This window comes from Sminthopsis crassicaudata, chromosome 6 (genome assembly GCF_048593235.1).
Source record: "Sminthopsis crassicaudata isolate SCR6 chromosome 6, ASM4859323v1, whole genome shotgun sequence".
Classification (NCBI taxonomy): domain Eukaryota; kingdom Metazoa; phylum Chordata; class Mammalia; order Dasyuromorphia; family Dasyuridae; genus Sminthopsis; species Sminthopsis crassicaudata.
The window spans coordinates 54929439-54954143 of NC_133622.1; the positions used below are offsets into that span (position 1 = coordinate 54929439).

Consider the following 24705-nt stretch of genomic DNA (forward strand, 5'->3'; position numbering starts at 1 on the left):
TTCCTGCTCTGGTTCATCTTTTACCTTGCGCTCAAAGTAATTTTCTTTAAGTGTAGGTCTGACTATTAGACTGTGACCTCTTATAGATAAGAAATCACAGTAACTGACACAAAGTGCTTAATAAATGTTTATTGACTGATTGATTTCCTGACTCTGTCAAATCTCATTGCTTCCTATTGCCTATAGGATAAAATACAAATTCCTCTATTTAATTTTTATAGCTTTACAAAACCTAATCCTATTCTGCCTCTCTAACTGCACTGGATGTACCTCCCTCTCCCCTTCTTTACAATCCAGTCAGATTTGCCTTTTTTTCTATTCCTCACCCACAAGTTATCCTCTATCTCTCATCTCTATGCTTCTTGCACTGGATGCTCCACATGGCTCTCTCCTCTCCTCTTTTTTTGCCATAGAATTCTTTTCTTCTGTTAAGGTATCTTAAGTGCTATCTTCTATATACAGTCTTTTCTGATATCCTTCTAACACTCACCTTTTTAAAATCATCATGCATTGACATTATATATATTCTATAATTATTTGATTGATAATTTATTGTATTTTCTAATGATGTATCAGCACCTTATTGGCAGGGACTGTTGTTTTTAGCTTCAGTTTCCATATCCCCAGTTCCCATCACAGTCTTTATAAGATAGGCAATTAATAAATACTTACTGATTGGATGATTAATATAGGGTTTGGTAAAGTGGATCTTTTCTGATACCAATTTTAGATTGTTAAAAGCAACTTACTATTTAAAAGGACACTTTTCTAAGCTGATCAATTGGAATTACTGCAAACAACTAGAAAGATGCACTAATGAATTATTATTATTTGAGGCACAAAATTGTCTGCCAATACCTTCACCACTCACTTGGGGATTTTCTCTTTCTTGTACCACTCATATTTCTTCATTCCTTTCAGAGTTCCCAGTGTTTTTCTTATAATTAGCAATTCAATGGGATAACCACTCTGTTTGGTATTTAAAATTCTTCATAATCTGTTTCTTTATTACTTTCCAGACTTCTTATACCTAGCTACTCTCCATGTGTGCTATGATGTAGTATTCTGGACCTACTTAACAGTTCTTTCAATGCAACACTCCATTTCCTGTCTCTGTGACTTTGCTGATTGTCCTCCATGCTTGTAATGTTGTGCTCTCTGTCTTTTGGTTTCTGTGGTTCTGTGGTTAATGCCCTTTCAACAAATGTATTTTTTCAATTCTGAAAATATTTAAGTTCCTCTTACATATCAGGCAGTGTACTAGACACCATATACTAGACACAGTCTCCTAGGAGTAGATGTAATTCTTCTGGGAAATAATCCCAGATAGTTCTCCTTCCCATTCTAAATTCTTAGCTCACCACCTGGTTCTTTGATTTCTTTTGTTTTACTGTCCAGTAAGTGAAAAAAATTGGTGAAGAGATACCATGAAATTTTCTACATCATTTTTAAAAAATTTATAGAAATACTCTATCATTTTAAATAGAGATAATTTAACTCCTTAACAAATATCCCATGAGATGATTACTGATATTTACTTAAGCAAAATTTTGGAGAAAAAAAAGATGAAGTAATCCTAAGCAATAAGGTTATATAAGTGCTTTACAGTTGACTCCAAGTACCCTTCAGGGCAAGCAAACAAACAACAATATATTAATCTCAAAACAGTTGTTTTGTACAATAATACCTAAAACAAACCTTCATTTGCTAAGATAGTTGTTTTAAGTAAATGTAGTCAGAAGTTCATCATTCATTCCAAAATTTACATTGGATTTTAGATAAAAGTCTGGAAAGTGACCATAATATCACAGATTTAATGCTAGAAGGAAATTCAGGAATCAATAGGTAAATCCTCTCATTTTCCAGATGAAGAAATCAAAGCCTAAGGAAATTTAATTATTTGATTCCAGTCATATATATATATATATATGTATGTATATAAAACTCTAACTCTAGAACCAAAATTCTTTCTAGAGCCTATTGAAGATTGAATAAAAGTTTATTTAATTTTGGCTCATAAAATACTGATGGACTTCTGGAAACTCTGGGATAAGGTGAAACTGAAGGTTTTCCTTTTCCAACTATATTTCTTTTAAGTATAGGAGGCTATTGATAGTGTCTGTGAATTACCTTTGTGCCTTTCCATTTCTTTTACTTCTGCCTTGCTGATTTTTGAGCATACACCTGGGCAAATGAAGAGAATGGAAATAAAATTTGCATATTCCCTTTTGGCCCCATAGAGATTAAAGAGGCTAAAATGTTGTGTTAGTGTGCGTGTTTTAATGGTTTCTGGATTAAGGAAATTCACCTTATGAAAACAGAGAAATAAGAATTTGTTGTGTTGTTTTTATTAGATTTTGTGTAGCAATTTATATTTGGATTCTGCTTCCCCACCCAAATCCAAATAAATAAATCAATAATTTGCGAGGGAAGACCCTCTTGGACTAGGCGAAAATAAGGTAAGGTAGATGACCTTTCCCAGCCCTCCTTCACTTAAATCCAATTCACTTGCATGTCCTGCTATCACCTCCCTGATATCATGGTCCTCTGAGAAAGAAAAACAATCTCTGTGAATAAAGCTGGCTCACAAACTGGAATCAGTCAACAATAAGACCCCTTGTCTCCCTCCCTCCCTTCCCTCCTCCCTCACCTTAATGTTGTTCTAGTTGCAGTGCAGAGTTGTGGGAACCCTCTTCTTTGGTCAGAAGCACAGGTCCAATGTGAAAAGAATTCACAAACCTGAAAAGTTTGAATGGCAAAAAGGGAAGTTTATTGGCACTGAGAAGTCAGCTTTTGCTAGGAAGGCAGACTTCTGAGTGGCAAAGTCCTGTTAGGGAAATAGAGGTTAGCACTGAGAAGAGAATGTATTCACAGTGGGCATGAGTCCTGGCAAGCAGCTGTGCTAAGAGGTCTCTTGGTAAAAGCACATTTCTACTCCGGACTTCTGCAAGGATATGAGTTTAGAATTGTCCTTTATAGAAGTCTGAGGATAAAGCTCCCATTTGAAAAGAGAGCCAATGTCCCCAGGCTTAGTTAATTATCTTGGAGTTTCAGCCTCTCAGTATTAGGCCCAGATCTCCAATTGAATGAAAATCACTTTGATTTTCTTTTTCTTTCCTTCCTTTCCTCCCTCCCTCCCTCCCTCCCTCCCTCCCTCCCTCCCTCCCTCCCTTCCTTCCTTCCTTCCTTCCTTCCTTCCTTCCTTCCTTCCTTCCTTCCTTCCTTCCTTCCTTCCTTCCTTCCTTCCTTCCTTCCTTCCTTCCTTCCTTCCTTCTTTTCCCTCCTTCCTTCCTACCTTCCCTCCTTTCCTCCCTCTGTTCATTTTTTTTCTCTTTTAAACATTTGAAATCTCCCAATATAGCTTGGGGTTTTATGGCTATTTTTCTTTCTTAAGGACCATGCCTGAAATCAAAACCAATCTGATTCTCATTGGCCACCAATAGGTCCTAGGCCAAGCTCCATTTGGTTATTGTTTGGGTTCTGATTGACTCAAATTGAATGTAAATAACAATAATTTCTGCTTTGGCCAGAAACCCTGGGGCTTTTCCCCTCCCAGATTCATTAATTTAGATTTTTTTTGGACTAGGCAACACAGCAGCTTCTTTGTCTCAATCATTCTTTGTCTTAATCATTGAATGGGTGCTGCTTCAGTCAAACTGAGACCTGTGGAAGACCTTAGCTTAAAAAGGCCAAGGTTTCCCATGCATCCAGGGCCATCTCCAGTTGTCTTGATCTATATCTGGCCACTGGACCCAAAAGACTGGAGGGGAAACTGAGGCACGTGACCTTGCCCAGCCCTCCCCTCACTTAAATCCAATTCACTTGCATGTCATGACATCATCTCCCTGATGTCATGGTCCTCTTTGAGAACAAAGGACAAACAACAACAACAACAGTCTTTGAATTCTAAAGATCCACTTTACTGTCAACCTCAATGTCTTATTTATATATTGTATAAAGGCAATGAATTTAAAATATGAATAACTAGTACTTTTTTATAATATTAAATTTGCCTTCCTAAGGCAAAGATCTGAAGTTTAACTTAATCTATGATGTTTACAAAATTATGCTACAAAGATTATATTTTATATTAGAAAAAGCTGTTTTTCGGAGAACTAGATAGATATTGTTTGTGTGCCTCCTACTTCGTGGAATGCAATCTAAATGATAGAAAACCCAGAATCAAGCTTGTGTAAAACTATGTAGTATTTCCTATAAATGCTAACACTAGTCTGCTCTTTATATGTATTAGTTACATACAATGATTAATGAATGATCAGTTGTAAATTCAATTTTTTTTTATCATTCTAAGTGATACAATTGTAGGCTCAGTAATAAATGTGAGGAAAGTTTTTTCCTCATAAATGGTAATAAAAATATATAAATAATGACATCAGTTATACATTTCACATTTAAAAATATTCAATTTCTGGGGCTGTCTGTAGTGGAGCATCATGGTAGAAGTCTACAAAGATCAGAAATCTGGAGAGATTTAAAAGATTTTTTAATCCAAAGCTTTCCTATGAAAAATGATGGAATTAATCCCTAGAAAGATGTAGGAACTCACTCAAACTATCACAGGAGGAGCCAATATTCAAACCTAGATCATGTGATCCCAAATCCAGTGCTCTTTTCACTGTACCCTGCTTTTTGGTTTAGATTTCTGCCTAGTCATTATGGTTCCTGACATGGGAAATAGGATAATAAAATGAAATAATTCAATTGAAGAAATAAAAAATTGTGGACAGTGGTGATGAAATGAGGTAGCCAAGTGGATAGAACATTGGGCTTGGAGTCAGGACTTATCTTTCAGAGTTCAAATATGGCCTCAGATACTTACTAACTGTGTAGCTCAGGGCAAGTCATGTAACTCTGTGCCTCAGTTTCCTCATCTCTAAAATGACCTGAAGAGGGAAATGACAAATACTTATTAACTTTACCCAAAAAAACTCCAAATGGTGTTATGATTGGAAAAACTGAACAATAACAACATAATATAAACATTTCCATATTCATATTAGAAATTATTGGTGTACATTGCTGACATTTGACATTGTAAGTGCCATTATAACATAATCATAACAGCTGACATTTACAGTGCTTTAAAGTTCACAAAGCATGTGATATACATGATTCCATTCATGTCTTATGGGGTATCCTATATCATTATCTGTTGGCCATGTTACAGATGGAGAAACTGAGATTCAGAGAATCAGCATTAAGCATAGTGCCTAGAATATAGTTAAGAATTGAACAAATACTTACTTATTGACTAGCTGATGTTGAATGACTTGCTCATTGTCAAATAGCTGGTAAGTGTCAGAGGCAGGATCAACCAAATTCTACCTACATTATTTCATAAGTCAAATCATGCTCCGATATGTGATTTCTCCTCTAATTTAAAAATAATAATACGTTGATTTTGGGGAATGTAATGCCACATTGTGTGATATGTTATATCTCCAAAGATACTCATCCCTCCATTATTTTAATAGAAAAAGTTTTATTGCTGATTTTGCATATAGGCATTGGACAAGTTGGGAGAGTAGACTTGATGCTGGCATTCACTGAAATGAACATATATTTTATGGTGTAAATCAGGGAAATTGTAGGCTGGGCACATGTTAATTCACTCATGTCCTTTTTAGCATTCTGTAGATAGATTTATTAGCATATTATGTACAGTGGGCTGAGCATTATTAAAACAAATCCAAACAGCTGGTCCTTAAATTGATTCTTCCTACATTATAATTAACATCTGACAGAGCCGAAAAGTTTTGATGAAGTTTAGATAAGTCTAAACTTCCCTTTAATTTGAGGACTCTTAATTTGAGTTGATAGAACAGAGGCCAGTGGGAATAAACCAGAATACTGCTTTAGATATATGTAAATATCTTTCCATCTGTCTTCAACTATCAACAAAAGCAGGATCAATCAATATGATACTCTTTTCACAATGAGCTACTGGCAAACCATGAATGATACTAGATAAGAATTTAAATTCTACAAAATTTTAAAGGAAGCAATCTGTGTTAACCATCCCATTTATTTTTAAATGCTTACTGATATCCTTTTGTTTTTGCCTCATCTTCTTTTCCAGCTATCCTCTGGCCCTCCACTCAGTAAGCATTCCTTTTTAATAAAGAAAAATCAGTTAAAAATACCAATTGACAGTGATCTTAATTAATATTGCATGTTATATTCTGCACCCTTTTATCCTCTCTCTATTCAAGGAAAACAGAGGTGCCTTTCCTTGCTTCTCTAAGGTCAAAATTGGTCCTTATTATTATATCATTCAAGATATCCCATATGGCTAGTATAATCAATATTCAAAAGTCAATAAATATTTATAATGTGCCAGGCACTGTGCTAAGTGCCAGAGGATACAAATACAAATAAAAATGACAGTGTCTCCTCTTATTATCTCACTCTGTTTTCTTTTTTCTTTTCTTTTCTTTTTTTTTTTTTTTTGGTTTACCTAGACATGGACAACACCTAGTCCTGTTGCTCTCCGGTGGTGAAGCTTTTGCAGTAAGTCTTATTTGAAAAGTAATATCAAGTATTAATGTTTTGATTTGACCTTTCCCATACAAGGATATCTTGCAATTACTGAGCTTTTGAAAATTCTGCTTCATTTTTTTTCAAATTTTAAAAACAATGTTTTATTTTTCTCCAAGAAAGGAAAATTATGCATTTAAATATTTGTCTCTTACTTTTATCTCCTTTTTGGGGGGTCAAAAGAATAAATAAAGGTGAGTTATTTCTTTCAAAGGTGAATTTGTCAATCAGTAGAAATGATAGCTATTCTGTTTGGAGGGTTACATTTTGTACTTCATAAAGGAGAATCAGGATCTCTAGAAAAAAGTTATTTGAAATTGTCTTGGAAACCATGAATCATGGATATTTTCATCAAGAAGCAAAAGCTTTTATAAAATGGAAATTGATTCTCATTTAGTAAAAAAAAGGGACCTTTTAATATTTTTCAATATATTTAAAACATTTACTTTTCATTCAAACTAACATCTATTCAAACTAACATAATGCCTTTGTTTCTTCTAATTCCACAGTCACCTAGACTATCTTGGAGACATTTTTGACTCCTCTCTCTCCCTTATGTATCAAATACAACCAATCATTAATTTCTATAGAGCTTAGCTCTTTAATATTTTTGACATTTATATCCTCTTTTGGATATACTCACTATCTCCACTCTAGTTCAGGCTAGAAAATTAACAGGTAATATCACTGCTTCTAGCAAATGGCATAAAATAGTCTCTTAATTCCCTTGGGCAAGGGATAATATAGGAGAAACCCTGGGACACTGAAAAGATGTTCAAGGGCAACCTTCTGCTAGGTGGTACAGTGGATAGAGTTCCCTGCCTGGAATCAAGAAGACTCACCTTGCTGAGTTCAAATCTGGCATCATTCAACCCTGTTTGCCTCATCTGTAAAATGAGCTGAAGAAGAAAATGGCAAGGCACTCTAGTATCCTTGCCAAGAAAATCCAAAATGGTGTCATGAACAGTGGAACACAATTGAACAACAACTCTGCCTTTGAAGATGATAAACATATTAAGGTAGATTCAGACCTGAGCTTTCACTACCTGGTTCCTGTGTCTGGAATTCTCTCCCTCCCAGTTTCTACTTTTTGGCTTCTCAGCTAAAATCTTACCTTTTGCAACAAGCCGTTTTTTGGTCCCCCTTAATGTTAGTGCCTTCCTTCTATGATTATCTTCAGTTTATTCCATCTATATTTTATTAGTATCTTGTTGTTAGCATGCTGTCTTCCCCGCTAGATTGTGAGCTTCTTAAAGACATTGTTTTTGAATCTCCAGCACTTAGAACAGGGCTTGGTCCTTGGTCTGACTTGACCATTGTTTCTATGACTTGAGCCACTCAGTATACTCTAAAACTCCTCTATCCCAATAAAATTACAGATCTAGCTGCTACCCCATTATGTATGATGTGGAGTGGATTGAGTAAGAGGCTCGAGACAGGCAGAGAAGAGAAGAAGACTATTATTCTAAACCAGCCAAGATTATTATTCCTTCTGAGGACAGTCATAATGTAGAGGCAGTGGGAATGTAAGAGATAGGATGAATGAAAAAAGTCAAATCCTCTGATTTGACAACTAGTTTATAGCAGCAGAAATAAAGATTTTAAGAAAAGGATTTTTGAAGCAAAAATAACTCTCTCTGGCAAATGGAGAATAACTGAATTCAGAATAGGAATGGAAGTGAAAGCTAGATTCATCAGTGATTGTTGTAAGTGATTCACAGGAGCCTTAAGCAAGTCTTTGACAGTCTTTTTTCTGTGAAGTACTGGGGAAAGGAGAATGATAAAGCACATGACAGGAGGGCTATTGACTATTTTGTTTAAGGAGGTAGAAAATAGAGACTCCAAGAATCATGAACTCTTACCACTATTGAATTCAGCCTTTTAAGTATTTGAAGGCACTTGATTGCAAGGTAGCCGGCAGAATGCTTCACAGGACCCCAAACTAGGCAATCAAAAGGAGAAAGATAGCAGACTATCAGTAACCTTAAGAGAAATAGTGAGACACATTAATAGGGCTAGATCTTTCATTGACTTACCTAACAAAGGTGAACCAAGAGAAAAGGAGATACAATGGGGTAAGGTGAGCTGCTTTAAATAATTACATTTGCCATTAAGTTTATGAAGGTGTGATGATATCATAGCCAAATGTGACTGGGATTCTTAAAGTGAATAGGTAGAATTGAAAAGGAAGTCATCTGATAAATAAAGCCAATTTCCTGGTTAAAAATGATAACTGACTTAAAAGTACAAGTAGCACATGGAGAATGTGAATCTCTTCATACTTAATATTTCAAAACTTCAATATAACTGTGGTCTCATCCATGTGGATAATCTCTTCAACAGTACAGCTCTTGCTCATTCAAGGTAACTCTTATCCATGCCCTACAATAATAAATATTCAATAGTAGGTTGGGGGCTTTCCTTTGTGTCTCAAAAGTATATGGAGGCTGGTCTTAATAGTATATGGAGGTTCATTCTCCATTGTCCATAAATTTGATATCTTTGGTGCCTTTTTTGTTTGTAATTAATCATTTGTAATATATTATCATTGATGTAGCTATGTTGTATCTCTCTATGATCTTAAATCTTTATTTGGACAAAATTATTTTGCATTGGAAGCTACATCCTTTATTGTCATTAGACAGAGAGGCTGTGACTTGCCTATGACCCTCAGTTAATTTTGGAGGGAATCTTTTGTTTCAAACTTAGCATACGGTTCAGTCTCTTTTTTAAAGTTAGAAAAGCATCATGCATGTGGAATCTCATTAGATTATCATAGAAAGAGGTACTTTCTATAGCCATTATTATGCCTATTTTACAGAATGAAAATTGAGGCTGAAAGAAACACAGTGACTTCCTGTGGTTACATAGTTAGTAAGTTTCAGAGTCTGACTTTACCATGGCATTTTCTTTCCAAGGATTTTAAAGTACTTTTTACAGAACCTTGGATGCCATTTTCTTAAGAGATAGTAGGCTATAAAGGCAGCTTGGTAGAACAGATAGTGTTTTGGACATGGACTGAATAAAACACATGGTTCAAATCTTATTTCTGAAGTTAGTAGTGTATACTTATGAGCAAATTATTTAAACTCTCTGAGATTCAGTTTTTTCATTTGGAAAATGGAGATAATAATATCTGTAATACCTACTTTATTACTCAAATGAAAGATAACTATATAAAATATGCAAACTTTAAAGCACTATGTAAATAGAAATTATGATTATTATTTCAAGAAGGAAAAAGGGCAACCTATTTTACTCCTGTCATTTCTTATGGCATAATAATATTCCATTACATTCCTATACCACAGCTTGTTCAGTCATTTCCCAAATGATGGAGACCCTTTTTGTTCCAGCGTTTTTGTATAATGAAAGGCTGCTATATATTTTTTATCCATTCCCCCACACCTTTTCTTTGATTTCTTTGGGGTATAGACCTAGTAATGTCAGTATTCTTTTAAGTGACTTTTTGAATCCTATTTCTAAATTGCTTCCAAAAATGATTCTTTTACATGAGCTGTCTATGCATATCTCCCCTACCTCGAGCATGAGTAGAGGACTTTATATTTTTTTCCCTTTTATTTTATTAAATTTGGCCCAATGTGCTAGCCTGTCAAGATATTTTGGTATTTTAATCTCCACACCTAATGGATTAGTTTTCCCTCCAAGGTTTGTGCCATTTGCACATTTGAAAAACACTCCATGTAAGCTTTTATTCAAACTCTTGACAAAAATCTCAAAATGAATATGACCTGGCAGAGTTCTAGTGTATTCAGCTAAAGTTCTCCCTGAAGTTTGATATTGATCCATCACCTGCCTTTATGTCTGGTGATTCAATGAGTTCCTATTCAACTCATTTACCTATCTGAACCATCCCCAATAGTATTGATGATAGGAATTCATATAAAGTCAATATTTAAAATGTGTACACATATCTGACTTTTTGAATATAATATAGAAATCAGAAAATAGCATTATGGCACAGTCATCATAAAACTTTAAGACATTTTTAGGACTTTGCATGCACAGTTTAAGCTTTATTTAGGCTAAACTGCACTAAAATTTTGGGAAAACCCTCTATTAGTGCATCTGAACTTCACAATAAATCCCAGAGATAGGAATCACAGCTATTTTACCTCTATTATTATCTCCATTTTATGGATGATGAAATAGAATAAGAGCAGTTAAGCTATTTGCCCATGATCACACCATTGATATATCAGAATCAGAAATTGACATGAGTTATCCCATCATTTCCTTTTATACTGCTTATGAATTTCTACCAATTGCATTTTATGTATCACATATAGAAACATCAAAAATATAAATGTAGGGTATGGTGATTTGCAAAGATTATTAATCCTTCTTTCCCCATTTCCTCCCTTACCCTCAAGTGAAAACAATTTGTCATACCTGAAATCACAGTTAGAATAGAACAATTAGGCTTTTGCCTCAAGTTAGCCATCCTTTGATAGCTCATATTTCTTCAGTCGGTAGAAATAAGTGAGCCTAACATCTAGTTATCAAGAATAAAGAGTTAAGTATACTTTAAAATGTATGGGACTACTTGTTTTCTAGGGGAGGGGATGGAGGGAAGAAGGGGAAAAGTTGGAACAGAAGTTTTTGCAAGGGTTAATGTTGAAAAATTACCCATGTATATGCTTTGTCAATAAAAAGCTATAAAAAAAGAATAAAGAGTTAAAAAAAAAAGAAGAAGAATTCCCCCTTGCCCTAACCTCACTCTGCTCCATCCCTCTGGTAATAGCATTGTGGAGTTGAAAAGTCAGTCTCTTCCCCAAGGAAGTCCTAGAGAAAAATTCCTTGGGTCACTCCAGAAACCCGAATATAGATCCTGAGTTCCAAGGCCAGTCTTTCTCCGAGACTTTCTCCACCACCAAGTGAATTTGCCTTAAAGAGTTTTGGGATTTGATGCTTACTCCAGACACCGGTGTTTCTTCTTCTAGATGTGATACTCTTATAAACAATAAAGCCAATGGATGAGCGTTTCACGCCTTACCGACACACTTGCAAATTGCCGATCTTGGCGCTCTTTGTCCCCCTCCCCATTTTTCATGGTGGTAATTAAGGACTGTAAATTTCACTTTATCATTCGTGTTGGGACGAGTAGCATAAATCATTGTAATGGCGCGTTTATTTCAGTAATGCCAGCGTGCCTGCAAATCACTTGTAAATTGGTTCCATGGGTGTACTGCTCTCCAATTAATCAGAAACCCGTGGGCATACATTTCTTGGGTTTCTGTCCAAGGCTTCGTTACAGTAAGTGAAAAAAAAAAAAAAAAAGCTGTTGCTGACCTTTCTCCATTTTTATTTATCATGGTAAAGACTTAACGGCTTTAGAGCCCTCCTACTCCTGCCAACGGGGAGGTGTTCATGGTGGGCTCTGGCATAAAGCTAACTGGGCATTCTATTTCCACTCTATAGACCAGGATTTTACCCAAGAAAATGTCAAGTGGCCCTAGTATGGTTCCAAGTCAGCAAAATTAATATCTGCTTTAACACTGGATTCTGTACCTTGAGAACATCCGGGGGAGCGTTTGTAGGTAGGAATATGAGAGCTGTCATCAGGGCTTTACATAAACAGACGGATCATTTATCTGAGGGGGAAAAAATGAAAGAAACATATGGTGGAACAAACTGTGAATGTGTTGACAGGGCACACAAATGTGTCTTGGCTAATTTATGCTTCCAATACTTCAATCAATATCCTCAGGTGATGTCATAAGGAAAGTTTCTTTCTTTGCTAAGAGACTGATGCTGTCTGTTTTTTGACACGATTCTGGCGAGAGAAAATAGTTCTCCTTCCTGCCGGATCCCCCTGCTGTGGGACATTTCAGCAGCTGGACCGCCTAGCTGCTGGGTGCTGCTCTCTGCTACCACCTGCTGGTCTTCGGCTGCTAGGCGGCCTGGAAGGGTCGGGGAGGAGGCAGTTGGTCAGCTCCTTAGCTCAGGCACCGGATCTCTGCTGGGATGTAGATCTTCAGGTAGGTAGCGCGACACACAGAGGGCTTCCTCCCATCAAGGACGGTGCTCCCTGTTGGGGATTTCATTTTTGGAGGTGCTCCTTTCGCCACCACACATAACACTGACTCCAATATGTTTAACAGATGATCTTTAAGAGTTCCTGTGGCTGAAATATTCATCCGCTTGTACCCGATCTTGAAGTGAACATCTCCAAAATGACCTAGAGGGGTCCTTGGGTGGCAGGCATGCTATACCTCCCTAAGCTCCTCTTCAAAGACTTTCCAGCTTACTTTGTATGGCTTATGAATGCTTGTGCTGTTAGACACAGCCCTTGAGAACCCAAGATCATCTTCATCTCCATCCCAGTTCCATAATAAAGTCTTGAGAAATGCAAACTGTATCATGATCTTAACCCTTTTTGTAGGTTATGCTCCATGATGATGTGGTGAAACCTAAATAAAATTTAAAAATCATTATGAAACAAACTAATTATTAAAATAATAAATCAATATGTTTGGAAAAATAAGCTCACAGACCCCCAGGTTAAAAGTTTTTCTATATGGCAGAATATTAGATTTAGAATTTTATTAATGGCATGATATTATGTCAGTATTATCAGCAGTAACTGACATTTCCATAGGGTATCTAGTCTACAAAATTCCTTTTTTTAAGACAACAATCCATCAATAGAGATATTGTGCATTATATTTCTTTCATCTTATAAATGATGAGTGTGGGGCACAGGGAAGTTAAATATTGCATTCAAGGTCACATAGTTAATAAATGGCAGAACTAGGCTTGAACCTCACTCCTGCTGATTCCAAACCTGGGGCTCTTCTTAGTCAGGCACTGGGAGAGTATTATGCACTTGTTTTGATTTTACATTTAGATTTAATGAACTGGCAAAAGAGTGCCTGAACTTAAGAGAAAATGTACCCCAAATTAAAAAAAAAAGATAGTTTTTTAAAATGTAGTTTCCTATTTGAATTCCTGGTATTTACAGTTGTCAATAAGAAATCAAGATGAGTAAAATAGTAGTGAACACTTTTTTAAAATGTAAAAAATATATTCAGATTGGCTGAAAGATAACTTTTGTAACAGCGTTGCCCCTATATTTAATTGAACTGACAATATCAGGTGATTATAAAGCCTCTACAATCAATTTAGTTTCAGCCTCAGAACAGAATTTCCTTTGAGAGGTTCCCCTTCCCTCAATGAGAAAAAAAATATTGATACCTGGGAAGTCACTTTCAATAAAATGCTCCCTCCCTCCCTTCCTCTCTCTTTCCCTCCTTCCCTCCCTCCTTCTCTCTCACTCTCTCTCTCTCTCTCTCTCTCTCTCTCTCTCTCTCTCTCTCTCTCTCTCTCTCTCTCTCCATAAATATAAACAGGAGGGGAATGGAGAGAGACAGAGAAATACAGACAAACAGACAGACAAGGGATATAGAAAGAGATAAAGAAACAGGGCAGAGAGACAGTGAGATAGAGAGACAGACAGATATTTTAGAGCAGTAGATTTCCTTTCTATTTATTCTTACATTCTCTGAAAGAATTAATGGAAATGCTTCATTTCTGTACCACAGAGCCAGAGATCACACAGGAAAAACATTGTCTCAACTCTGTTAAGCTAAAATACCTGTAATAGAATTGCCTTAGTAACCACTGTACTCCTATAATACCATCTGGGAAATAGTGGCTAAGGTTCTGGACTTAGACTCAGCAAGCTCTGATTTCACATTTAGTTCCCAGTTTGTGACCTTGGGCTTTAGTGCATCTCTTTGGGGCCTTAGCCAATTCCCTAGGATTTACCTATTAAGTCTTATGTCAGTTGCAATCTATATTACTGTAGCAGGAGACCCACATTGGGAGTTCCTCATGCTGCTGAAACTACAGAGCTTTCGCAAATTGTGCAATAGAGATAATGATTCTGCTAGAGAGAACATTTTACCCCTGAGCATTAAAGTGTGGGTATGTTGACATTTTAAATTTTATTTGGATGTGTATTTGTGTGTGTATGGGTTGGAATTGGAGGGAATAGCGTGTGTAAGAATTCTGATTATCATGTACATTCTTCATGTGCAGAGAAATTAGTTGTTAAAGATCATAGAAAGGAACATTCCCATTTCTCTGTTTGCTAAAGGATGTCTCTTGTTGTTGAATGCCATGTAGTCTAGTTGTTGCTCTGTGATTATGGGAGATATGAAAGGCAAAGAATGAATATGTGAGGGAAGAATTGTCCTTCTCAGGTTTCTGCCTAGTGAATAGTTTAATTTGATGGTATTCATATGACTTCAGGCTTTTAAATTCCATTATATTTCTTTAATTTTTTTCCTTATTCTTTTAAAAATGTTGCTATCATAGCCCAATGATTGGTTCTCCCGAATCCCTCCCAAACAAATTGACCATTCCTCTCTTGCAACAAAGAAAATTTGGTTAAGAAAAACAAATTACCTCATAGCTTGACAAATGTATGATAATAATGCTCCATTACATATCTGTGGTCTGATACTTTTCTGCTGATAGGAGGGAGGCACATTTCAAATCAAGACTGGTCACTTTATTAATCAAAATTCTGGTGTCTCTCAATCTTGATTTCTTTGACATTATTGTATTCACAATGACTTCTTAAATAGGGATTAAATAAATCAAACTAAACATTGAAAGCTGTCGTATTTCACTTAGAAATGTAATAAGGATGAACTGAAAAACCAAGTTCTTAAAGATGAAGTAAGTACATGACCCTCTTTCCTATCCCCTTTCTAACCATTATCTCACTCGATTGATCATTTCTGGCCCAACAACCGGCATGAGAAATTTCCACCTAAAGACCTTTCATTCTTTAAAGCACAGCAAAAAGGGGCTTGGAATGAAAAAGGCCATGACCACAATGGTAAGTGCATTCGATCAAGAATAAATAAATCTCCAAAGCTTGACAGGGAAGAATATGGAGAGGTATTCAAGCGACTAACCACAAGTAAAGGATTTTCCTTTTCCTAGAGGAATCTATTCCAGGAAGAAATTGATCTGAAGCCTTTCTGCATATAAAAGCAGAAGGGCAATTTTTTTAGAGCCAAAGGAAAATCTCAGCTGAGACCAGCTGGTAATCTTACACAAGAAAATAGTCTATCATATCTGTCTAGTATGCATCTAAAAGGTGTACTTTTTTGAGGATAAAATGTTCTTCTTGGAGTGAGTTAGATCTGGTTTTGAAATCTGCCTCTGATACTAGATGTGTGATCGTGAGCAATTAGTTTGACTTCTCTGAGCCTCAGTTCTCTCTTGTGATACCATCTAATTCCAGGAATTATTTTGAGGATAAAAATATATATGTAAAATATTTTGTGACCCTTACAGTACTATGCAAATTATTATTCTCTCCCTCATTAACCAATTTATACCCTGAGAAATAGCATAATATAATGGATAGAGAACCAGATTTGGAATCGAGAGCAGCTAAATTTGAATCCAACCTTTGAGATTTCCTGGCTATGTGACCATGAACCTTAACCTCCTTAACCTTTGTTTTCTAATCTCTAAAATTAAGATAATAGTATAGCACAATATAAATGAATAAAAAACATTTATTAAGAGTTTACTAAGGATACCAATAGAAAAATCTCATCTCAAGGATTTAATATTTTAATGATAACACTAGCATTTCTATAGTAGTTTAAGGTTTACAAAGTTATTTACATAGTTTATCCTAAAACATATTGTGAAGTCATAGGTAATAAGAGGAGATAACACATATTAGATAACCCAGTTTCAGTTGCAAGTTAGATAGTGAGGCTCTCTAGTTGAATTCCTTAATTGATAAACTCCAATAGCTCTCTATTACTTCTTGTTTGTTCTTGTTCTTGTTTGTTCATTCTTGAGGAGGACCATGACATCAGGGAGGTGATGCCATGATTTACAAATATATTGGATTGTGGTTGAGGAAGGACTGTACAAAGTCACCAGCCTTGCTTTTTCCTCCAGAGACATTGGGATCCAGTGGCAAGATATAGATCAGGATGACTGGAGATGACCTTGGATACAGGGATTCTAGGATCCAATAGAAAGCTTTGTTTGACTTTTTAAAAATCTTTATTATAGCTTTTTATTTACAATTTATATGTATGGGTAATTTTGCAGCATTGACAATTGTCTCCTTTCCCCCACCCCTTCCCCCAGATGGATATATGTTAAATATGTTAAAGTATAAATTAAATACAATATATGTATATATGTCCAAACAAGCTGTTCAAAAAGAATTGGACTTTGAAATAGTGTACCATTAGTCTGTGAAGGAAACAAAAAATGCAGGTGGACAAAAATAGGGGTATTGAGAATTCTATGTAGTGGTTCATAGTCATCTCCCAGAGTTCTCTCGCTGGGAGTAACTGGTTCAGTTCATTACTGCTCTGTTGGAACTGATTTGGTTCATCTCATTGTTGAAGATGGCCACGTCCATCAGAATTGATCATCATATAGTATTGTTGTTGAAGAATATAATGATCTCCTGGTCCTGCTCATTTCACTCAGCATCAGTTCATGTAAGTCTCTCCCTGAAATCATTCTTACAGAACAATAATATTGCATAACATTCATATACCACAATTTATTCAGCCATTCCCCAATTGATGGGCATCCATTCAATTTCCTTCTAGCCACTACAAAGAAGGCTGCCACAACTTTGATTGTTAAAGCTCTTTATAATCAGTGTCTTTCTCGTCAGCCTTTTACCTAAGGCTACTTTCAGGCTCAATTCCTTATCCATTAACCATTGAATTGTGTCTCTTTGAGACTTGTGGACCAATTATCCATGGGACTTTCTTGGCAAAGGTACTGAAGTAATTTATTATTATTTTCTCTAGTGGATCCTCGTGTCAGGAACTCAGATTTGCAAGGGTTCTACAACTAGAAAGTGCCTGGGATTAGATTTGAACTTTCATCTTTGTAACCCAAGTGCTCTATCCACTGACTAATTAGCTCCTTTCCATGTTTTCTGTAATATAACGACACTCACCTTTTTCCTCCAGAATACTTATCACTGAAATAATTCTTCAGTGGTAAAATATATTTCACATGACATTTCCTGTGCAATTCTGTGCTATTCTCTGCTATTCTGTTCTTCATTGAACAAGATTCTTGTTCCCAAGATACTTCTCTGATCAAGGAGGGGGAAAGGAGAATGAGGCTGAAGTTAGGTCCAAGACTCAAGGAGTTCTTCCTGCCTTCTGTCAAGGGATTGCTTCTCAGAGAACACTCTTTCTTCTCAACTACCAGATGCTTAAATCTCCAGTTCTGAACTGGTGGTCTTTTTTTTTTTTTTAAGACACAGAATATGACTAAATCCTTCAACTGATCTGAACAGATTTTTCTGTTCTACCTAGTTGAAATGCCTACTGACTCATTTGTAGAACTCATTCATACCTTAATTCAATGATTTTCACCCTTATCTGACAGTTAGCAGAGTTTTAGCCTCTTGTAAGTCACTTTAAGTGGAGTGGAGGGTAATTGTGAAGGCTGATTACATGCACGTACTACCCTCCTACTCCACATATCTATTACAAAAAAAAAAAGGTCCTTTCTCCTATGAACTTCCTATATAAGGGAGCTTCCTTAGCTCTGAAATGATCATGCCCTTTAAATTAAGAACTCTTGGGGCTTCCTTCTTTAATGTAATGCTTCTATTAAAAGTTTACTGAACTGCTCTTGCCACCTGGGATGTCTCCTTCAATATTAAAGTACTAATAAACCCTTCATTTTCAGCTGTCGGTATCCTTCAAGAAAAAAGGCATTCAGTCCTGTAGGGATTGATTCCACAGTTGCAGGTTTAGATGAGAGGAATTTTGATCTCCATATTGGAGGCGTTACATTCTTTCCCAAGTGCATCGTTGATATTATGATTCAAAGAAAGAGAATAGGCAGCCTGTTAAAAATGAGCTCAGGTAATCAATGTCAATTTTTTTTCCTGACAGATGATACCTCATGTTCTGGAATTTAAGTCTTGGTATGGTAAAAATGTCATAGAATCTGAAGGGATTAATTTGGATATAATTGTCATTTATTCAATATGATTTATATAGAACCTACTATGTGCTAGGTGCTGTATTAAACACTTTTTTTTGTCTAAATTTGTCTAATTTGAGAGATACCTGAAGAATATATAATATGTAAATATAGAGTAGACACATTTTTTTTGGAGGGGAGAGACAGGGATTAATATCTAGGGGAAGATGGTGGTATTCTCAGCAGAAATGGGTGACTTAGGAAGAGGGGGGCAGCTAGTGGGAAAAGATAAATGATAACTCAATGATTATGGAAAATGCACGTTTTTTGAAAGGATGTTTGCAAGAAAAACAAATGTTGATCCATATAACTTGATATAGGCTAATTCATGCCACCTTCATTAATTCAATAAATGTTAAATATTTGTTAGAAGCCCAGGATCTCAAAGTTAGAAGGGACCTCAGAAGCTACTCTAACCCCTAGTGATCACTTTCTAATGAGTGGGAAAGCATTGCCTTCTAATGCTAATTCTTCTTTTTAAAAATAACTCTCATTGTTAGATCACTTCCCTTTTATATGAAACCTAAATTAGGGGCTTTGTGACTTCTGCCTTTGTTTCTTATTCTGTATTCTCAGACCAAGCATTACAAGTCCATTTCTTCTTCCATATAACAACCCTTCGAGTATTTCACTGTTTTTGGCAGCCAGTGGAAGAGGAAAGATCACCTTTTCTGAACTAATATTTGAAACAAAATACTTTCTTACCATCATAGAACTAAAATGAGGCTCCTGTTCCTTTTCTGTAATGCAATTAATGACATCCTTTAAGCATGTGATTAGTGTGTACTTAATTCGGGAACAAGCATTTACCATGTGATTACTGTTGCTTGTCAGATTTAGTTACTTTTGAATTAATTGTACTGATTTGTTTTGAAAACAAATTTTTTAGGAGATAAATGAATACATGTGATATTTGATCTTAGAGACAAGATTTTGTATTTTAAATTTCACTTTTTGAAGACATTGAGGTATAAGAATGCTAGACTTGAGGATAGAGAATCTGGTTTGTGGTCTTGACTTTGGCACTACTGTGTCAGGTTTTAAAAATTTTGGTTAAAATGAGCATAAAGTATAACCATAGGAAGGGTGTAAACCCCTCTGGGATTCAGTTTCCTTATCTGTAAAGTGGGGATAATAATCCTACTTTTTAATATTGTAGGAAAAAATACTTATAAACTTAGAGATATATAAAAATATGAATTATTATTATTGTGTATCTTAAAATGTTGATACATTTCTCATGATTGTTAAGAATTAATTAGAGGGACAGCTAGGTGTCTCAGTGGATAGAGCACCAGCCCTAAAGTCAGGACCTGAATTCAAATGTGACCTCAGACACTTAACATTTCCTAGCTGTGTGACCCTGGACAAGTCATTTAACCCCAATTGCCTCAGGGGAAAAAAAAGACGAAATAATTTTCTCCCAACAGTTCTGCTTGTGGACTCTCCAGAATTTTTACAGTCCCATTCTCCAGAATAGAAATCTTGTTTGGGATTCAAAGCCCTGCATAACCTAGTTCTTTCCCTTTAAATCTTTTTTCAGTCTTCTTACACCTTGCTCTCCTTGTCCCAATGTACGTTTTGACTTGCTATTCTATAAACAAAATACTCCATCTCTTGAGACTGGGAATATTCTCTGGCTGTCTTCCATTCTTGGAATGCTCTACTTCCTCATTGCTATCTCCTGGCTTTCCTGGTTACTTTCAAATCCCAGCTAAAAACCTAGCTTCTACAGGAAGCCTTTCTTTCTCCCTTATAAATCTAGTGTCTTCTCTCTTATTTCTTGTCTGTCCTGTATATAGCTTACACACGCACACATGCACACAGATGCATAACCATCCCTTCCACCCACATATATGTTTGTTCACTAGCTATGTCTCCCATTAGATTGGGAACTCCTCAAGGGAAGGATTGTCCCCAGTGTGGAGCATAATGCCTGGCACATGTTAGACATTTAATGCTTATTAATTGAATAATTCATAGCTTCACTGATAGTTATTAATGTGTCTGCTGTTACTTAAGCTACCTCCACATTAATTCCATTGTTATCTTTGCTAATTTGCTGGGTGTGAGGTGAAAGCTCAAAGTTGTTTTAATTTTCATTTCTTTTACTATTTGTGATTTGAAGATTTAATTATTTTTTTCTTAGAATCATAATGAAGTTGTTTATATTTTGTGATTATTTTTGAGAACCATTTGTTCACATCCTTTGATCACTTCATCAGTAAATGGATCTTGGTCTTATATATTTTTATTTGTTTCCTATATATATCAATTATCAGGTATTTTCCATCCAATTAACAACTTTCATTTTTATCTTAGTTGTAAGATATATATTATATTTAAAATTAAATTCATTTAAATATTCATCCCTTTCTTTCTTTTTTTTTCTTTTTTCTCTTCCTTACCCCATCCCCACCACATGTAAGAAAGAATTGGATTTAAATTTTAGGGCTGACATAGATGGGAATGAGTGGAATGGATCTGCACTTCTTCCTTGGGAATATTTCCCACCTGGAATTGACAAGATGAATTTATATGCCATCCATGGATCTGGGGATAAAAGAATTTATGAAGCTCTTTATCCAGTACCCCATGAAGAGATTGCAGCTGGACAAGGGCCCAATTTGTGAGTATCTACTGATCATTTGACTTGGTGTTCTTTTTAGTTGTCAATGCACCTGGTGGAGAGAGAAAACAGGACTTGTGAGACATGATAAAGCAAGACTGAAAACTCTTGAATAGTTTAATGAATTAAAATAACTTCATTGTGATTCTAAGAAAAGAAATAATTAAGTCTCTCTTAGTGTGATGGGTGATAGCCACATATACATGTAATTTCAGCCATACTCCTACTACAGCCTTTGCCCTGATATAAAAGCAAAGATGTAGTGGAATGAATACTTGACTTGGAGTCAGAAGATCTAAATTTCAGTCTTGGTTCTTTAAGTAACTGGCTATGTGACTTTGGGCAACTCCTTTTGTCTCTTTAAACCAGTTTCTTAATATATAAGCTGGATAAGAATAATCATATTATTTTACAAGACTGTTTCAGGGAAAGAAAGTTATATTATTTAATGAAATGTTTATTAGGAATCTACTGTGTATCAAACACTGTTATTATGCTATAGAAATGGGAATTCATATAATTTGTAGCAAATATGTTGAGTATATTCACAGGTTGTTTTATAATTAAAAAAACCTTTTTAAAAAGTAGAATTAAGAATCCCCAACAATATATTTTGTTTTACTCTATCACTTCCTATCCTTAACACTCCAGCAAAAGCACAGCTTAATAAATTCACCATGATACTTTCACTCATTTTACATTTACCTTAAGGAGATAGAAATTCACAGAGTACCTTGAGGCAATTTGATGTACTAGGATGAAGCCTTTTTCCAATTATCCCAAATGCTAGTGGTTTCAATCTACCTGGTTTGTGTACTTGTACCTTCAATCCCAGATAGTGCAGGGGCTCCTGCCAAGTGATAGGTACTTAAGAAATGCTTATTGATTGGTGGGTTTGAAGGTAGGGCACTCATCCAGGGAAGCACTATGAGGAGCATCTTTTAGGCAAGCAGCATAGTGCTATTTTCTACTTAAACAATAGAAGTCCTTGCTGAAAGAGAGAAAACTGCTTTCATAAGTACGTATGTAAATCTTCAAGGCTTAGAGCACAGACCATATCTTGTATCTGGAGTTCTGCCTGTTTTTACCACCACTTCTTTTACTTATGAAGTATCAACTTGTCCTTGAAGTCTTCCCTGATCCCCTCCAAAGTTTAATATTCTTTCCCTTCTCAAATTGCCTTTTTTAAACTTATGTTTTGTTTTCTATGTAAACTTCTTGAAGGCAGGGACAGTTCATTTTTGTCTGTTTTTCTTCAATGCTTTCTCTAGTGTGTTGCACACAGTAGCCACTTGATACATATTAGGTTGGATAGAATGTAATAGAACTGAGTTCAGCACATCACCTTCCAAAATAAAATCACTACTGGGTGAGACTTAAGTCATTCAGAAAAAATGCCTGCTCCTCTAAAATGTATATTTCTTTAATAAATATTTAGAATCTTAGGGGAGCTAGTTGGTTTAGAGGAAAGAGCACCAGCCCTGAAGTCAGGAAGACCTGAGTTCAAATTTGATCTCAGATACTTAATATTTCCTGGATAAGTGACCCTGGGCAAGTCACTTAACCTCAATTGCCTCAGGGGAAAACAAATAAATATTTTATATGTAGATATATAGATATAGACTTTTGGATCATATACTTAAAAACTAAATTTCTTTTGCTTTCTTCCTTTTTTTTTTTTTTAATAATCCTGAAGCCATCTCCTGGAGTATTTTAAATCCTTCAATCTGAAGTGGGTGATGGGAGACGACTGGGAGCAGCCTCATTCAAAGCTATGGTCTTAGCTTTTTTCAGCTGCTTTTTTAGCTCACAAGAATTGTTTCAAAAAACCCAGAGAAAGGAATGGGAGAAATCCAAACTCAACTCACCCTTTTGCCTTCTGATTGTATCATGGAAAAAGAAGTCTTAGAATTTTGCTGCTGTCAATAATGTCACAATATATGGGAAATAAAATATCTATGTAAAGGAGTCTTTAAAAACTTAACACTAAATGTCAATAAAACGTACTATCATAACCAAGAAAGGCTTTGCCTTAGGCAGGGTAGAGAATTTTAAAGGATGTTCCTTCATGTTGCTAAAGAACTTCATTTTTTTTGGCCCTAGTGACTGCAATAAGAGTAGACCCTTCCCATGCAGAAAGCATAGAGCTGGGGAATGAATGACAGTTAGAGAGAAGAGGCTAAGGGCAGCTTGTTCAAGCACAGTCTTGGTTATTGGTAATTATGATGGGAAATGAAGAACTTGTATCAGAGTACTTTAACTGGTGAGTAGCCTTTGTTTTCTGGTTGGGGAGGGGAGAGGAAAGAAATCCTAAATAAATGGGTTCATCCCACTATCTGTTTTTGCTCAAGTCCTTCTACATTTGGATGTCCTAAAGAGCAAGAGAGAGTGGGAGATGAGTGCTTGGCTGTCTGTAGACAGCTTAGACTGTGTGACACTTGTGGATGGTTCCCTCCTGACAACTCACACAATCACAATAGGGATCTACACATGAACAATTAGCATTTCTCCAATCATTTAAATCTGATTTTTTTCCAATTTATTTATTTAATAATTTCCCCCAAGTTACATTAAAAAATACATGTTTCTAAAAGTTTTGAGTTCTAGATTCTTTCCATCATTCCTATCCAAAATTAAGAAACCATTTATGAAGTAATGTAAAACATTTCTATAAAAGTCAAATTGTGAAAAAAAACCCTAATGAAAATGAAAACCCTCAAGAAAAATTAAGTTAAAAGAAGAGAGAGAGAGAGAGACAGAGAGACAGAGAGACAGAGACAGAAAGAGACAGAGAGAGACAGAGAGAAAGAGAAAGAGAGAGTATGTTTCAGTCTATATCCAGAAACAATCAGGTCCTTTTCCAGGTATGGATAAGATTTTTTCATCATAAGTCCTTTAGAGTAGTTGTAGATGATAGTACTACTGAGATCAGCAAAGTAATTCACAGGTGGTCATCCCAAAACATTATTACTTCATATACAATACATTTTACTTTGCTTGAGTTCATGGAGGACTTTCCAGGGTTTTTTTCTTCCTGAGAGCATCCTGCTTATTATTTCCCATAAAACAATAATATTCCATTATAAACACACAGCACAGTTTATTGATCCAATATAGAAGAGAAATTGAAAAAATCCATCAACCATCTCCTGATGATCCCTGAAAAGAGATCCCCAAATGAAAATTCCCAAGAATATTATAGCCAAATTCCAGAACTTCCAGGTCAAGGGGAAAATATTGCAAGCATCCAGAAAGAAACAATTCAAGGATAGTGGAACCATAGTCAGGATAACACAAGATTTAGTAACTTCTATTTTGAACAACTGGAGAGCTTGGAATATGATATTCTGGTAGGTATCCCCTCAATTTTCTTTTTTTTTTTTTTTAACCCAGGAAGAGAGCTTCTATGAGTATTTTATATACACATGTCATTTTCCTTTTTTAAAAATCTCTTGGTATTCATGATAAGTAATGGCATTATT

The 24705-nt window shown here is 35.6% G+C and overlaps 1 protein-coding gene across 1 annotated transcript in view; it reads left to right on the forward strand.

Annotated features, from left to right (window-relative positions):
- Nucleotides 1-23780, forward strand: part of LOC141545828 (UPF0462 protein C4orf33 homolog) — a 47373-nt gene extending 23593 nt beyond the window's left edge. Inside the window, exons 5-7 of the mRNA XM_074273115.1 lie at nucleotides 6483-6531; nucleotides 21024-21223; nucleotides 22920-23780. Of these exons, the coding sequence (XP_074129216.1) occupies nucleotides 6483-6531; nucleotides 21024-21223; nucleotides 22920-23007 (337 nt within the window). The 3' untranslated portion in view covers nucleotides 23008-23780. The remainder of the gene's footprint in view (nucleotides 1-6482; nucleotides 6532-21023; nucleotides 21224-22919) is intronic.
- The last annotated feature ends 925 nt before the right edge of the window (nucleotides 23781-24705 follow it).